The sequence below is a fragment of the Saccopteryx bilineata genome, chromosome 1, assembly GCF_036850765.1.
Source record: "Saccopteryx bilineata isolate mSacBil1 chromosome 1, mSacBil1_pri_phased_curated, whole genome shotgun sequence".
In the NCBI taxonomy this organism is placed as follows: Eukaryota; Metazoa; Chordata; class Mammalia; order Chiroptera; family Emballonuridae; genus Saccopteryx; species Saccopteryx bilineata.
Window position 1 is genome coordinate 199,062,008 of NC_089490.1, and position 18,521 is coordinate 199,080,528.

Consider the following 18,521-nt stretch of genomic DNA (forward strand, 5'->3'; position numbering starts at 1 on the left):
TGGTTTGAGCAGAGCTCACCAGCTTAAACCCAAGGTAGCTGGCTCGAGCAAGGGGTTACTCAGTCTGCTGTAGCCTCATGGTCAAGGCACATATAAGAAAGCAATCAATGAACAACTAAGGTGTCGCAACGAAAAACTAATGACTGATGCTTCTCATCTCTCTTTGTTCCTGTCTGTCCCTATCTATCCCTCTCTCTGTCTCTGTAAATAAAAAAATTAAAAAAATTAAAAATTAAAAAAAAATAAAATAAATAGATTTAGGAGTAATTTCAGATAAGACAAAAAAGTAAAACCAAATAAAACTTATCATCTACTATACCTTATTTAAAAATACCACTGTAATGCTGACAGCATTTTATACTCTATATACTATGTCTTTCTACATAAAATATTGGGCTGGAAATGCAAATTTAAGCCATAATGAGATACTATTATATGTACTTCTCACCCACTAGGATGGCTATAATATAAACAAAGGAAGATGACAAGAGTTGGTGAGGAAATAAGGAAACTGCAAACCTCATTCACTGCTGGCAAGACTGTAAAATACTGCAACCATTTTGGAAAACAGGCAGTTACTCAAAATATTAAACACAAAGATATGATGGAAACCAGCAATTTCAGTCATAGATACATGTCCAAGAAAAATGAAAACATACACTCAAACTTGTACATGACTGTTCAGAATAGCATTATTCAGAATAGTCAAATGTGGCAACAATCTAAATGTCCACTAGCCAATGACTAGATAAAATGGGGTATGCACCCACACAATGCAGTATTCTTCAGCTCTAACAAGGAATTAAGGACTGATACATCCTACAACCTATGAATTTTGAGGACATATATCAGCAGTGGAAAAAACCATTCACAAAGGATCACTTATTGTATGACTGTATTTTTACAAAATGTCCAGAATAGGCAAATCTATAGAGAAAGAAAGATCAGTGGTTGCCTAGCACTGACAGGGAGAGGGCTGGAGAAAAAGATGCAGTTACTGCTAATGGGTACAGGGCTTCTTTCTGAGGTGGGAAAATGTCATAAAATTGATTGTTACAGCCTGACCAGGCGGTGGCGCAGTGGGGAGCGTCAGACTGGGATGCGGAAGACCCAGGTTCGAGATCCTGAGGTTGCCAGCTTGAGTGTGGGCTCATCTGGTTTGAGCAAAAATTCACCAGCTTGGACCCAAGGTCGCTGGCTCAAGCAAGGGGTTACTTGGTCTGCTGAAGGCCCATGGTCAAGGCACATATGAGAAAGCAATCAGTGAACAACTAAGGTGTCGCAATGCACAACGAAAAACTAATGATTGATGCTTCTCATCTCTCTGTTCCTGTCTGTCTGTCCCTGTCTATCCCTCACTCTGACTGTCTCTGTAAAAAAATAAAATAAAAATAAAAAAAAATAAGAAAATTGATTGTTACAATTGTCGCAAAAATCTGAGTATATTTAAAAACCAACAAATTGTACACTTAAATGGGTGAATTATTGTACGGAAACTGTATCTTAATAAAGCTGTTAAAAACAAGAAATATTGGGTAAAATAAAAATACAGATAAATAGGTTTCAGGTTTTAAATTACTTAGACTACCACTTAAAATTGAATCTTTATAACCTCTGGGGAAAAAATAACAACTGTATAGCTAACCAACAGATTAAATTTTGTTCAGGTTAGGATCTGGCTGGATAGCTCAGTTGGTGGGAGCACTGCCCCAAAGTACAGAGGTTGCTAGTTCGATCCCCTGTCAGGACACATACAGGAGTAGATAGATGTTCCAGTCTTTCTCTCCCTCTCTCCCTTCCTCCCTCTCTAAAATCAACACAATAAACATTTTAAAAAAAAATCTGTTCAGGTTAGTAAAATCTGTTGAAGATAATACTTAAGAGCTGTAGCTACATTTATCTGGGTGATTGGAATAGGGTCTCCCCTTCTTTTATCGGAAATTAGGTCATTTTTAAAATTAAATTTATTGGCATGACATTGGTTAATAAGATTATATAGGTTTCAAGTGTACATTTCTATATTTCATCTGTATACTGCCTTGTGTGCCCGCCACCCAAAGTCACACCTTCTGTCACCATCTATTTGACTCCCTTTACCCTTCTCTACCCTCTACCTCCCCAACCCCCCCACCCCGGTCTGGTAACCACCACACTACTGTCTATGAGTTCTTTGCTTGTTTGCCTTGATTGTTTATTTGTTGCTTTCAGTTTTATACCCCAGGAGTGAAATCATATGGTTCCTGAATTTTTCTGACTTATCTCACTTAGCATGAGAAGGCAATGATGTCTTAGTAAAACAATGATGCTCAACAGTCATTAATCCTTTAAATTTTCATTCTCAAAAATATTTGTTTTTTGCCTGACCAGGCAGTGGCTCAGTGGATAGAGTGTCGGACTAGGATACAGATGACCTAGGTTCGAGACCCCGAGGTTGCCAGCTTGAGCGCGGGCTCATCCGGTTTGAGCAAAAGCTCACCAGCTTGAACCCAAGGTCGCTGGCTCCAGCAAGGGGTTACTAGGTTTGCTGAAGGCCCGCGGTCAAGGCACGTATGAGAAAGCAATCAATGAACAACTCAGATGTTGTGACGTTCAATGAAAAACTAACGATTGATGCTTCTCATCTCTCTCCGTTCCTGTCTGTCCCTGTCTATTCCTCTCTCTGACTCACTCTCTGTCTCTGTAAAATAAATAAATAAATAAATAATATATATATATATTTGTTTTTGCACAAATAAAAATATTTTAAAATATGCAGCCAAATGTATATAGTAGTTAACTTTTTTTTTTTTTTTTTTTGTATTTTTCTAAAGCTGGAAATGGGGAGAGACAGTCAGACAGACTCCCGCATGCGCCCGACCGGGATCCACCCGGCATGCCCACCAGGGGGGGGGCGACGCTCTGCCCACCAGGGGGCGATACTCTGCCCCTCGGGGGCATCACTCTGTTGCGACCAGAGCCACTCTAGCGCCTGGGGCAGAGGCCAAGGAGCCATCCCCAGCGCCTGGGCCATCTTTGCTCCAATGGAGCCTCACTGCGGGAGGGGAAGAGAGAGACAGAGGGGAAGGAGAGGGGGAGGGATGGAGAAGCAGATGGGCGCTTCTCCTGTGTGCCCTGGCCGGGAATCGAACCCGGGACTTCTGCACGCCAGGCCGACGCTCTACCACTGATCCAACTGGCCAGGGCTTATAGTAGTTAACTTTGAGATGGAGGGTTATTGCTAATTTAAATTGTCTTCATTTAGTTTATTCCATTTTCTATATTCTCTGAAATTGTATGATTTTTAATGAGAAGTCACGAAATAAACACATTTTTCCTACCAAAAAGTTAGTTTTACTTATAGTATTATCAGAGTTCATTCTTTAAAACACTCTATAATATAAATCTTTGAAATGTATTCATTCTGGTTCTGTGCTTTCTATACATTTCCATAGTAGTAAGATTGAAAACATCAAGTGCATTAAAGCATGCATTATAAAGTAAACATATCAACTTGAACTATCAATCTCAAAAGACAAAACCATAGAAATAGTAGAAAAAAAAAGAATAGAAATAGTAAAAGAAACCTTTGTTTTAGTTCCTGTATGATCAATTTCCTCTTCTGGGGTGTGTTCAGCATGACATTTTTGATGACCTTCTTCTTGGTCAACCTGCATTTTATCCTGAAAAATAAAATGTAATTTATAGTATTTCTAGTATATATTTTTAATAAACAGTATATTAGAGCCTGACCAGGCGGTGGCACAGTAGATAAGAGCATTGACCTCCAACGCTGAAAACCCAGGTTTGAAGCCCCCAAGGGATCACTGGCTCAGCTGGACCCCCTGGTCAAAGCACATATGAGAAAGCAATCAAGCTTGACCTGTGGTGGCACAGTGGATAATGTGTCAACCTGAAACGCTGAGGTCACCAGTTGGAAACCCTGGGCTTGCCCGGTCAAGGCACATATGGGAGTTCAGGCTTCCTGCTCCTCCTTCCCTTCTCTCTCTCTTTCTCTCTCTCTCTCTAATTTGCAGCAGCAAATTAGAAAGGCTAGGGAGGTAGAAAATGGGTGCCATACTAGTCTTGCTTATAGTGCCCAAGATTCACAAACATTCCACAGAGAAAACGAAAGTCTCCACAGAGACATTTAAGAAAAAAAGTGAAGTAAAATGGATATCAAGAACTCCTCCCTAAGACAGTTCTCTTAATTTTAGTAAATATTAATGTTAATGGATTAAATTTATGTCTTCCATAAATTGTGAACTACAAGAAAGAACTTTTCACCTATCGTTCTTATGTTACTTTATGAAAAACTGACTTATCTTCTAACACATTAGGATATTTCGTTCTCAATTCAAGTGAGTAAGGATGTAATAGCAACATAATAAATTGGAAGAATGAAAGAAACACCGCAGTCCCTAAATGAAGTACTTTAAAGAGTAGTGGTAGAAATATGATCAAGTCTGAAAGACTTTATAGTAAATTATCAATAAAAACAGACAAAAGACAAACTTTCTAAGGAAGAAATTATCTTGAAGTTTATAAAAAAATCCATTTTTTTTTGCAGATGACATACAATATGATATTAGTTACAGTGTAAACTTAGTGATTAGATATTTATATAACTTACAAAGTGAGCCCCGTGGTAAGTCTAGTACCCTTCTCACACAAAAAATCTGTTCTAAATATGTACAAATACATAAAAAATCTAGGGATTGCCAGTTATAACAGGGGGAAAAAATCTCACAAATGCCATTAAAAATATAACAAACAGTATATACAAAGAGATGAAAAATTTGTGTAATGGAATAGAATCATGTTCTCCTAAGATTCCTTCATCTATTGTATACCAGGAGTAAGTACAGTATTAGAGTCACAAACTCTTTCCTAAAGAAATAACCGTATTTAGAGTTACTGAATGAACAGCACATCATTCTGCCTAACTGCTGAAAAGCTCTGAAAAATTCTTCACTGTGTATTTTCAATGCACACGTTTCATATAACGCTATAGAAGGTGCACAAGCCATGAGATGTGTTACTATATGAAAAAGTATAGCACTGCAAATAGAATTATTCTTTGATGCTTTAATTTAAAGAGTTTATACTGATTCCTACAACAGAACTTCAGAGTAAAATCTGAGATGAATGTTTCTGACTATTGAAGTACCAGTTATGAATACAATACTGTATATTTATTAGAGAAACTTGAAACAGACTTGCAACATACCACATCATCTTTGCTTTCACCCTTATACAGAGTCTCTGTCTCCATAGGAGCATCGCTGTGGTCCCCTTCTATATTTTGCTTCTCAATCACTGACGCGCTGGCCACACTGAAGATCCCATGGACGTTAATGCGAACTTTAACCTTCACTTTGGAACTGTCACCATCAGACTGTGGAAAAACATTCTGAATAGCGAAGCTCCCTTCAAGAAAAAAAGAGTTTTGATCAGTACAGGGGCCTCAGACTAAGTCAGTAAATTCATGAAATTCAATAATCTGACCATCATCTTTCCAAAGCTGGCAAATAGTTGTAAAATTATTACCATATCTAGATTAATTACTGTGGGATAGGTATTTTCCCCAAGTCACTGTTTTCATACCTTAGTAAACTTGGTTGTAAGACTCAGAAAGGTTAAGCTACCTGCCCCAAATCATCAATGCTATGAAAAGTAAGAACTGGTACAATATTAACCAAGGACAATCTGACTTAAGGCAATATAACTTTTAAGTGTGTTCTATAATATTGCTGCTCTAAAAACCAAATAACAAAATTCAATTTCTGAGTTTAAAAAACAAATATAAAATTACCCCTTTTTACTATTATTAGCTTTGCAAATCATAATCATCTTGGCAATTCATAAATAAAGCAATTAAAAATTTTTCTGTATTGTTCTTATAGGAAAATTGCCATTATCCACTTACAGAGATATTAATTTTTCACATTAAGAAATCTAATTTTTAAAATAATCTCAATTGTATAATGATATTCATAGTACAAAAGAACTAACTTATAAGCCATCCGGTTCACCTCTGCTGCAGGTTAAATTGTGTCCTCCGACCCCAGTTCACATATTAAAGTCCTATTGTCCTATACCTCATGTCTTTACAGAGGTCAAACAAGTTAACATGAGGCTGTCAGGCTGGGCTCTACCCCAGTGACTGGTGTGTTTCTTTGGAGACAGACACACACAGAAAGAAGGTCATGTGAAAACAAAGATGGCCACCCACGGCCAAGGAGAGGGACTGAAGAAATGCCAGCTCCTTGACTGCCGACCTCCAGCCCCGGAACTGAGAAAAATGTCTGTGGTTTAAGCCTCCCCAGTCTGGGGCACTTTGTTTCAAAATCCCTAGCAAACTAATACCACTGTCAATAATTTACACCTACCAATTTAATTAATGTATGTGAAATATTTATACTGTCCCCTCTCTAGTCTGTCAATGAAAGCAGTTCATAGAGGATTTTAACTCCTAAAAATTATTCCTTCTCTTTTAAATGATACATCATGATTGTTTTGTACCTTCTAAAAAGCTTATTAGGCAAAAATAAATAAATGAAAATAAAAAGCTCAATAGGGATAATACAGTCTCCCATTCTCACTTTCCTATTAATCTAATCATACTCACTCGTCACTGGAGCTTAAGTTTAAAATCAGAATACATAGTCAGGCAGCACAATCTGAATTTACTGATTACAGTTTTTTCCATTAAAAAAAAATCCTTATTCAAACCTTTCACACCTATTATAGAACATTTTAAATACAGATGTCAAAATGAATTAAAAATACTCAAACCTGCTGTTATTCTAGAAATAAACTCTGAGTACTAAAAAGTACATGTTTAAAAAAAGGTACGGGCCCTGGCTGGTTGGCTCAGTGGTAGAGTGTTGGCCTGGTATGTGGATGTCCCGAGTTTGATTCCCAGTCAAGGTACACAAGAAAAGCGACCATCTGCTTCTCGAACCCCTCCCCTTCCCCTTCTCTCTTTCTCTTTCCTTCCCACAGCCATGGCTGGATTGGCTCGAGTGAGTTGGCCTTGGGCACTGAGGACGGCTCCATGGCCTCCACTTCAGGAGCTTAAAAAATGGCTCAGTTGCTGAACAAAGGAGCAACAGCTCCAGCTGGGCAGAGCATCACCCCCTGGTGGGCTTGCCTGGTGAATTCTGCTCAGAACATACATGGGAGTATCTCTCTGCCTCTCCTCCTCTCACTAAAAAAAAAAAAAAAAAGTATGAATATCCATCTTTTAAAATCCAGTTTCTTTGATTCAAATATTAACATATTATCTATAAAAGTAAAAAAATTGTAAAAGTTTTTTCTTTTCAATTATTTTTATTAAATTATTTAATTTATTGTATTAACATGGATTCAATTGTCCCCCTCAATATATTCAATAACACCGTCACCCCCAAACAACGTGAAAATTTCTTTCTTGAGTTTTCTTACCAATTCTTGGATCAGGATAAGGCACTTCATGTAAATTAGTATAAAATGCTTCTAGTTCAAATGGTTCCTTCTTGTGGAAAGTAATGACTTTTGAGAATGGGGCAGGATGGTTCTTAGAGAATACTTCACATTCCCTAAAATGGAGTGGGAAAATGCTCAGTTCAAAACAAACAGAAGGTTATCTATAAAAATAATTACAGAATCCATCTCATTTTAAATTCATAAGCAAAAATTATAAAAACCTCTCTATGTACCAATAAACAGAAAAAAAGAACTGGCTGCACTATAAACTTGCATTTTATTTAAAAAAAATTTTTTTTTAGATTTTACTTATTCATTTTTAGAGAGAAAGAGAGAAAAGAGGGAGGAGCAAGAAGCATCAACTCCCACATGTGCCTTGACCAAGCAAGCCCAGGTTTTTTTTTGCATTTTTCTGAAGCTGGAAACAGGGAGAGACAGTCAGACAGACTCCCGCATGCGCCCGACCGGGATCCACCCAGCACGCCCACCATGGGGCGATGCTCTGCCCATCCTGGGCGTCGCCATGTTGCGACCAGAGCCACTCTAGCGCCTGAGGTAGAGGCCACAGAGCCATCCCCAGCGCCTGGGCCATCTTTGCTCCAATGGAGCCTTGGCTGCTGGAGGGGAAGAGAGAGACAGAGAGGAAGGCGCGGCGGAGGGGTGGAGAAGCAAATGGGCGCTTCTCCTGTGTGCCCTGGCCGGGAATCGAACCCGGGTCCTCCGCACACTAGGCCGACGCTCTACCGCTGAGCCAACCGGCCAGGGCAAGCCCAGGGTTTTGAACTGGTGACCTAAGCGTTCCAGGTCAACGCTTTATCCACTGCGCCCCCACAGCTAAAGCCAAACCTGCATTTTGACAGGTTTATGGCTGAAAGTTTTTAGAATGTCTGTCTTAGTAATAAACAATTCTACTCAAAAGAGAAAAATTACCTAAGAATAGGTATATCTTAAGGCATAAGATTTTGCTCACATAGGAATTTTTTGCTCACATCTGAGGACCAAATCCTATTCATTAACTTCCAAAATACTTGTCATATGTAACCTGTTTTATTCTAGATTCTTTAAAATGGAGCTTTTATTTGCAAATAAATTCAAACTTACAGGGTGAAAAAATAAAGGAGAAGTAACAACTGAATACTGTATATATTTTACCTAGATTTGCTACTGTTAACATTTTACTTTATTTGTTTCAGCATTTGAGTATACACACATTATCTGTATTTTATTTCTGAAACAACTGAAAGTGTTATATACATTTATGGCTCTTTCCCTTTAAATACACTGCTAAAAAAATTAGGGGATATTTTATGGTTTCATATTAATTTTAAATACCCCCTAATTTTTGTGAGCGGTATACTTCAATGTGTATTCCTAATAAGGAAATTTTCTAATATAACCAAAGTAGAACTGTCAACTTTATAAATTTACATTGATACTTTGTGATCCATATCTCAATTTTTTTCAGTTGATATAATAGCAGCACTTGTAGTATTTTCTTCTCTCCAGTACAGGAAATTTTATTTCTATATATTTTTATTTTACTTAAGTGAGAAGTGGGGAGGCAGAGAGACAGACTCCCCTATGCACCCCAACTGGGTCCACCTGGCAAGCCGCCTATGGGGCAATGCTCTGCCCATTTGGGTCCATTGCTCTGCTGTTTGGCAACCAAGCTGTTTTAGCACCTGAGGCAAGGCCATGGAGCTATCCTCAGCACCCAGGGCCAACTTGCTCTAACAGAGTCATAGTTGCAGGAGGGGAAGAGAGAGGTACTGAGAGAGAAGGGAGAGGGGGAGGGGTGGAGAAGTACATGGTCATTTCTCCTGTGTCCTGACCAGGAATCAAACCCAGAACTTCCACATGCCGGGCCGACGCTCTACTGCTGAGCCAACTGGCCAGGACCAAGGAAATTTTGAAACCAAGAAAGCAATATGTATTCTTTAAATAGTGTAACAGGTTTATAACAATTGTTAACAGTGTCCCAGAAACTCATTCTTTAATGTATAGCACCATCCTATTAATACTGCAAGGTTGAAAGTTGCATATTCATGGGCCTTGTCTCTATCCTAGTATTCAAGAACCTACCACAATTACCTTCTACTTTCCTACTGTAGTCACTTCGATATACTTACTTTTAAATTTAACTCCCCATGTTATAAATTTTTTTCTGGATCACTTCTACCTTTAACTGAAATTAGCTTTAAAGAATAATATTTCTTGCCTCAAAATTGACATAAAACAAATGCCATTTAAATGCTATGTAAAACATTCAAATCAGATTGATAATCTATAGTTTTGAAATCTGTGCAAATATTTCTATTTCTTGGGAGTGTAGATGTATAGTATAGTACATAGACAAAAATTTAAAAGCAACTTCAAAAGCTAAGTACAACTTTATTGTATAAGCTATAATTCTGGAAAATAGTCAATTATAATATTTGAAACAAATTATATTGTAGGATTTAAACAAATTATTTAAATCCTGAGTAGTTCATTGAAAAGAAAACATAAATGTCAATAAAAGTATGAAATTGTGACTCACAATAGTTAGAAATAGAAATTTAATGAGAAAGTAATATATATGTATTTCCCCCCCCTGAAGTGCGAAGTGGGGAGGCAGTCAGACAGACTTCTGCATGCGCCCGACCGGGATCCACTCGGCATGCCCACCAGTGGACAATGCTCTGCCCATCTGGGGCGTTGCTTGTTGTAACCAGAGCCATTCTAGAGCCTGAGGCGGAGGCCACAGAGCCATCCTCAGTGCCCGGGCCAACTTTGCTCCAATGGAGCCTTGGGAGGGGAAGAGAGAGAGACAGAGAGAAAGTAGAGGGGGAAAGGTAGAGAAGCAAATGGGTGCTTTTCCTGTGTACACTGGCTGGAAATCAAACCTGGGACTTCCACATGCCAAGCTGACGCTCTACAGCTGCACTAGCCGGCCAGGGCCAAAGTACTATATTTTAATATTAGAAAATTAAATTTAAAAGTATAGGAGAAAATGAGTGATCTAATACACAATTATTAAGAATATAAATAGATAAATCTTTTTAGTGAATAACTTGGCAGTATCAGTTAAAATAATGTCATATTCTGGCTCAATTTTATTCCTACACAGTTATCTTATAGTTATACCAAAGAAATGTTACAAGGACATCCTTAAAAGCATTGCTCAAAACAGGAAGAATATAACTTTAAAGTGTATTGGTTAAGTTAATAATGGCACATATAACTGTAGAAAAAACAGTTATTTTCTGTTGGCATGGAAAGGTAATATACAACATATTTTAAAAGCAAGTTACATGGGAGATATACAGATAATCAGTGCATGCATTAAAAAGTACATGCTTTTTGCCAGACCAGTGGTAGTACAGTGGACAGAGTCTTCAAAATCCCAAGGTCCACTTGCTTGAGCGCGGGCTCATCCGGCTTAAGTGCAGGCTCACTAGCTTGAGTGCATTGGGCGTAGGATCATCAACATGATCATCATGGTCACTGGCTTGAGCAAGGGGTCACTGGCTCAGCTGGAGCGCCCCCGCCCCTGTCCAAGGCACATACGAGCAGCAATCAATGAACAACTAACAGGCCGCAATTATAAGCTGATGCTTCTCATCTCTCCTACTTAATAAAAAAATGCATGCTTTTATTCTTGAGTATTTAAAAAGTATATTTAGCCTGACCTGTGGTGGCGCGGTGGAAAAAGCATCAACCTGGAATGCTGAGGTTGCCGGTTCAAAACTCCAGGCTTGCCTAGTCAAGGCACATATAGGAGTTGATGCTTTCTACTCCTCCCCCCCTTCTCTCTCTCTCTGTGTCTCCTCTCTCTAAAATGAATAAATAAAATTAAATAAATAAATAAAAAGTATATTTTAAAAAGCATTAGACTTAGCTGTTAACTATGGTTACCTCTGCAAAATGGGCTAAGGAGAAGAGGTGTGACGAATGCAGGTTTTTAAGTTTTTATATTTCTATACTGTGATTTTTTTCATTAGAAAATAAAAATGTGGCCCTGGCCGGTTGGCTCAGCGGTAGAGCGTCGGCCTAGCGTGCGGAGGACCCAGGTTCGATTCCCGGCCAGGGCACACAGGAGAAGCGCCCATTTGCTTCTCCACCCCTCCGCTGCGCTTTCCTCTCTGTCTCTCTCTCCCCCTCCCGCAGCCAAGGCTCCATTGGAGCAAAGATGGCCCGGGCGCTGGGGATGGCTCTGTGGCCTCTGCCTCAGGCGCTAGAGTGGCTCTGGTCGCGGCATGGCGACGCCCAGGATGGGCAGAGCATCGCCCCATGGTGGGTGTGCCGGGTGGATCCTGGTCGGGCGCATGCGGGAGTCTGTCTGACTGTCTCTCCCTGTTTCCAGCTTCAGAAAAATGAAAAAAAAAAAAAGAAAATAAAAATGTTTTACTTTTTAAAAAACACTTTGAAATATGCCATCATGCTTTATAGCTTATATATTCTTTTTACTAACATTTAATTTTATTTAAATGTGTTTGAAAATTTTAAGAAGTGTGAATTTCATTAACTTATGAAAGTAGGTTCAATTGGTTATTTATAACAACCTCTACCCAAGGCTTTAAGAAGTAATTTACCCAGTTCCATCTTCAAAAGAGCTCTTCCATCTTAATGTGATTGAATAGGGAACAATGTCCGTTATGGAGAACTCACGCACTTTAAACGCTGGTGAGAGAATCGCACACTGCAAGTAAGATGTACACCACAGTTACACCAACACACACGAAACATAACCTAGGCAACACTTGATTAAAATGCTAATAAAGCCTTCTAATAAAATTGTGACATTTTAAAAACTACTGTTTAATGGTAACTGGTTAAAATTTAAGTGTGTCAGAGTATTCTTTTTTGATATTTTGAAATATCAAAAAAAATTTTGTTTGTTTACATGGATTCATAAAATAATCTTTCAGTCCAGTTATAGACATATTGTCTTATGATCGTTTAAAAATATAACTATAAGACTTACTTTTCAGGAATGTTTTCAATTTACTTTTAGCCTATTGACAAGTGGTTAGAAATGATAATATTTAAAACTCCACTTAGGCCTATCACTGTATTTCTGGCAAAATATATATTTTACAAAGAATGTCTGATACTCCCACCTGTAACGCACATCCTCGTGCAACGGCTTCGTCAGCGTTGAGTGTGGTGCTTATCTCTTTAAAGAAGAACTTAGTGATTTGTTCCTTCACTGCAGGAATTCGCGTTGCTCCCCCCACAATTTCTATACTACTTATGTCTTCACGTTGCAAGTCTGAAAAGAAAAATGTTTTTAATTGAGAAAAATAAGATAATCTTTATAACAGCGGTTCTCAACCTGTGGGTCGCGACCCCGGCGGGGGTCGAACGACCAAAACACTGTGTTTATAACAATGTGAAAAGTAGACCTTGGGAAGTACTTTTTTAAAACGTGGGTTTTTTCATTGGCTCAAAACAAGAAAAAGGTAAGAAGATAGGCAAATAAAAGGCAAAATCTAATACTAATTATCTGTGAGTCAGGCACTACACTTGGTCCCGATGACAGAATGATGACAATAAAGACAAGCACCTCCTGGGCGTTAAACGGACTCTGCAGAGTCCTTCAGTGTTCTAACTACCATCTCACAAACTGCCACAGCAGGTAATTTTTTTTTTAAGGACAAAATATAGTTATTTCCCTGGGAACAGTTTTCAATTATAACTTTCTCCACAGAAAGTGGATTTTAATTGATTACCAAAAACTTAACAAAAAGCAATCATCTCCCCACTTCTACTACTTTCATCTTAGAATCTTCTAAACACTTCAAATTTTACTAACATTAGTTTTATGATATAAAGTAAGAAATGAAGCAGGAGGAGTTCTCAAAAACCCAGACTTCTAGCACCCTACTTTTATAAATGAAAATGAGTTACATGCCCATCAATAAATGATTTGACAAAATAGCTGTGGTATGTTTATACAATGGAATACTGCACAGCCATAAAAAAGGAGATATTACATTTTGCAACAGTACGGATGGACCTGAAGGTTATTAGGCTAAGAAATAAGCCAGTCAGAGAACAACAAATACCAGTGATCTCGCTGATATGTGGAATCTAATGAACTCGGTAAACTGAGGAACAAAACAGAAACTGGCATGGACACATGGAACAGACAGACAGCTGTCAGAGGGGATGGAAGTAAAGGGAATGGAAAAAAGGAGGTGAAAGGATTAGCCAAGAAAACATATAAACATAACATACAGACACAGTCACCAGAGTGGCAACAGCCAGAGGGAAGGGGGGGTGGATGAGGACAGAAAGAGATGTCATTTGGAGCGGAGGGTGGATGCTGCCCTGTGCAGATGGTGTTATATTGAGCTGTACTCTTGAAACCTGTATGGTTTTGCAAACCATGTCATCACAATAAATTAATAAGCAATTCAAAAAAGAATGAGTTATAATTTCATCTAAAATGAAAAATAAAAATCTTAAAAAAAACATGAAGTTTTATAGCTTTTACTGTTTCCTACACCAGCGATTTTCAACCTTTTTCATCTTATGGCACAAATAAACTACTAAAATTCTATGCCATACCAAAAAAAAATTTTTTTTTGTTGATCTAACCAAAAAATTAGGTTTAATTTTGATTCATTCGCACTAGAAAACTATTGTTGTGTTGACTGTTGTAATTTCTTTTATTTGACAAAGTGAAAAGAGGTCAACGTCTTTGACTAAACAGTCAAGTATTGTGTGTTTTAAAAGTTCTTGGGTGGCCCTGGCTAGTTGGCTCAGTGATAGATCATCAGACTAGTGTGTTGATGTCCAGGGTTCAATTCCCAGTCAGGGCACACAGGTAAAGCAACCATCTGCTTCTCCACTTCTCCCCCACCCTCTTTTCTCTCTCCTTCTCCCACAGCTATGGCTCGATTGGTTCGAACTCATCAACTCTGGGTGCTGAGGATGGCTCTGTGAAGCCTCCGCCTTAGGCACTAAAAATAGCTCCGTTCCGAGCATGGCCCCAGAGGGGCAGAGCATCAGCTCAGATGTGGGGTGCCAGGTGGATCCTGGTCGGTACATATGTGGGAGTCTGTCTCCCTTATCTCCCCTCCTCTCACTCGGAAAAGAAGAAGAAAAAGAAAACAATTCTTGTGGCACATCAGTTGAAAATCGCTGCTTTATACCATCCCAATGAGTAACAACGTGCTACAGGATGGGTGAGTCCAATGCTCCCACTTACTAGCTTGTTCCATTACTGATTTTAAAGGTGGTTCCACTCTGGCAAACAGGGAAGCACATAATTGTTCAAACTGAGCCCTGTGGGAAAATGAAATAAAATTCACTATTTTGAGATCTAAAAATTGAGCATATCTTCTGAAATAACAGAATATAAACATTTTAAATTAAGCAAACACTTTTTCAGCTGAAAACATCTGTAGTACCTGTTCATTTTACTGGAAACATCAAGGTCATTCATGAAACACTCAATGTTCAGAGGAAGATCTGACGCATTTGCACTCATCAGCTTCTTCAGTTTTTCACATTCCTGATACAAACGCAACAAAGCCCGAGAGTTTTCTTTCACATTAATCTTATATTTGGTCTTGAACTCTTCACAGAAGTAGTCTACTAAAGCTTCATCAAAGTTCCTGCCACCCAAATATGGATCAAAGGTAGTAGCTAAGACCTGTTTAATTGAAAAAGAAGAATTGAGTTTTCAGAATATACATGTTTGCTTACAAACAAACAAACAAACACAAAAATTTTTTAAGATCAAAGACAAAAACCTTGTCAAAAGTCACGAGGTGCCAAATTTGAAATCAAATTAATTATAATTTATATTTAGCCAACATATTTACCCACAGTGAATTATCTGCTTGACGTTACAGATCAACATATCATAATTTAAGAATAATTCTAATTCTGGAATAACTGAGTTACAACTAAAATTTCACATCCTTTGATTCTATGACAGGACTGAACAGGTATACCAAAATCAAGTTTAAGAGAACAGAGAAATAGTCCTAAACATGCAAGCAAAAACAAAGCAGCCAAGAAAAGCTGATCCAAAGATTAAATCTAAAGTACTATAATTGCTCAATTTAGAGATCAGGAATTAGGTCTTCAAATATTTTTATTTTTTTCTTAAGTGAGAGAGAGACAGGCAGGGACAGACAGGAAGGGAGAGAGATAAGAAGCATCAACCTGTGTGGCACCTTAGTTCTTCATTGATTGCTTTCTCATGTGCCTTGACTAGGGGACTTCAGCTGAGCCAGTGACCCCTTGCTCAAGCCAGCGACCTTAGTCTCAAGCTGGAAACCTCAGGATTTCAAACCTGGGTCCTCAGCATCCCAGATTGATGCTCTATCCTCTGCGCCACCATCTGGTCAGGCTACGACTTCAATTATTTAAATAAACAACAACAACTAGGCTATTTAAAAAAAAAAATACAGAAAAAACAAAGACTACTTGAGAGGTCGAAAAAGAAAACAAAAGTGTGAAGAAAATACAAGAATCTGCTATGGTAGGCTTGTTGAGCAGTAAGCCCCAGTTAGCAATTAGGTGAAACAGGAATAGATAAGTCACGGACCTTTGTCACCAAAGCTACTAAAATCACAGGACCAGCCATCTAGTCTGCCTCCCTATGGTGCAGGGCACAAAGGACTACTTACAAAAGTAACTACTGAGGACGTCAGAGTAATGGCGGAGTAGGAAGCGATACTGATAAATCTCCCCCAAAACTCAACAAGATCTTCAACCAGAAACAGAAAAACCTATACTTGGAGCCTCCAGATGCTTCACAATACACCCGAAGGTATGGTCGAGTGAAAAATTGGCTAAATATATAACCAAATCCTGAAGGAAATAGGGAGTAAGAAATGCTCCAACTTCCTCACTAACCTAAACAGGGCGGCTTTCTCTGGTAACTGTGAATATAGAAACTGAGGTGGGCAAAGGGGGTGAATACATCCAGGCCGCGCACAAAAGGCCGAACCAGGCTGTGGCACGAAGATCCTAGCGGAGGAAAAACTGTTCCTGTGGCAAGCCGGGCAATACAAGCTAACACTCGCGCCAAACCCAAACAAAGAAAGACAAGCGGGGCAGCCATTTTACCCGTTCTCCTGGTTGGTGCGCAGTTAGTGGGCGAGAGATCTCTTCCTAAGCCCCAGAAGTGGGTGTCCGTGTTGCCCCACAGAGAGGCAGGGTCAGAGGCCTTTCTGTGGGCTGAAAGCAGAATCTCTGGGCAGCCCCAGTGCCCTGGGAAAGCCGCGCACGGGAGGGAGCGAGAACTAATTCCAACGGTGGAAATTTTCCGTGCTGGTGAGGGTTTCACTCAGGGAAACGCGGCCGGCCTCATATCCTGGTGTGCGCGCGCAGATAGGTAGTGAGAGATTCCTCCGAGTGCCTCGGCAGGGCGTGCCCGTGTTATCGCACAGAGGGGCAGAGTCAGGGGCCTTTGTGTGGGCAAAAGCGGAATCTCGGGCCGCCCCAGTGCCTTGCAAAAGCCGCGCACGGGGACGGAGCGAGAGCGAATTCCAGCGCTGCAAATTTCCATGCAGTTGGGGGTTTCACTCAGAGCGTGAGACTACTGGCCGGATATCCTGGTCTGCGTGCGCAGATAGTGAATGAGAGTTTCCTCCAAGCACCCCGGAAGTGGGTGCCCGCCTGTCTTACCGGACAGAGTGGCAGAGCCAGAGGTCTTTGAGTGGGCGGAAAGCCCGCCTGATTATGCTAGCAGCTCTGACTGACTGAGCCTTACCCAGAGCCCTGTGCTGAGTGGAAATAGAGTGGGGAGTTGCCAGGTCTTTGAACCTCTTACTATCCAGGCAGAGGCAGCAACAACCCCATAGCTGGATTATCAGGCTACTAATTGAGGAAGGAAAGACTAGGAGAAAGGCTCCAGGAACACGGACTCTCTCACTGTCGGAGCCTATGAAAGCTAATGAGTCTTGACTCCCAACGAGACTAAAGCACAATACATGACATTGCCATAGAGACTTATCAACTGCAAACCTCTACCTGAGCGTGCCAAAGGGGCAGAACCTGGGGTACAGAGTCACCGACCAGGAAGAGGGAGAGAAAAGAAAAAACAAGAAGATAACCTCTCAAAATCAAGAATAATCTGCAGACTTTATAACCTATCCCATTTTATTATATTTGTTCGTTTGTTTCTCTTATCTTCATTCTTGATACTTTTTTTCCTCCTCCAATTTGGCCGATTAACTCTCTGCCGGTCTTACTCTCTCCTCTCCTTGAACTACACTACCCATAAGTGTTACATCTCCCATTATCTTTTTCTCCTCTTCCTTTCTCTCTATGAGGTTTGCACTCCAAAACCCTTAACTCTCTCTCTCTCCTTTCTTTTTTCTTCTTTTACTGGTTCCCTCTTTTTTTCTCTCTCTCTCTTTCTTTTCTCCCTCTATATTAGTTTCTTCCTTTCTCCTTTACATCTCCTCTCATTCAAACCTCAATAACAAACAAATTATCTTATCTGGGACTCAAACTTATGTTTGTGGCATTTTGGGGGGTTTTACTTCACCTTTTTAACTCACTAGCAGTGCTCCCATCCCTGGCTCTCCATTTTATCTAGTTCTTGTTCCACTAAATACAATAGTATTTTTTTAATTTGTCCCCCCATTTTTCTGTTCTCTTATTCCTCTCATCATAACTCTTAGACAACACCAACACCTAAAAGCAAATCATTTTATTCTTGACCCAAATTTTTTCCTTATTTGCTTTTTGTGGGTCCATACCGCCCCCCCCCTTTTTTTTTTTTTCCTTTTTTTTTTCTTTTTTTTTTTTGGCCCCTTTATTACTTTTCCCCAATTCAGGACCTCCATCACAGGCATTGTTTGTTATAATTCACAGTTCACCACAAGATTTTCTCAAGAAAAAGGGGAGAGGAGAGGAAAAAAGGAGGGGGGGGAATAATTTACTTTTTTTAAAAATTATTACTTTATTTTTCTTTATTTCATTATTAATTTTTTTAAAAAAAAAAACTTTTTGACTTTTTATTTTTTTTAACTTTTTATTCTTTATTAAATCTCATTAATACTATCAACAAAACCACCCTCAGATGCCATTAAAGAAGAGAAAATTGAATATCATGGATACAA

The 18,521-nt window shown here is 39.3% G+C and overlaps 1 protein-coding gene across 1 annotated transcript in view; it reads right to left on the bottom strand.

Annotated features, from left to right (window-relative positions):
- The window catches only part of HSPA4L (heat shock protein family A (Hsp70) member 4 like), a 63,314-nt gene that overhangs the window by 14,893 nt on the left and 29,900 nt on the right, over positions 1-18,521 (bottom strand). Inside the window, exons 7-13 of the mRNA XM_066233351.1 lie at positions 14,847-15,091; positions 14,645-14,721; positions 12,549-12,700; positions 12,021-12,127; positions 7,426-7,559; positions 5,207-5,406; positions 3,564-3,659 (exon numbers count right to left, since the gene is read on the bottom strand). Coding sequence (XP_066089448.1) covers positions 3,564-3,659; positions 5,207-5,406; positions 7,426-7,559; positions 12,021-12,127; positions 12,549-12,700; positions 14,645-14,721; positions 14,847-15,091 — 1,011 coding nt within the window. The remainder of the gene's footprint in view (positions 1-3,563; positions 3,660-5,206; positions 5,407-7,425; positions 7,560-12,020; positions 12,128-12,548; positions 12,701-14,644; positions 14,722-14,846; positions 15,092-18,521) is intronic.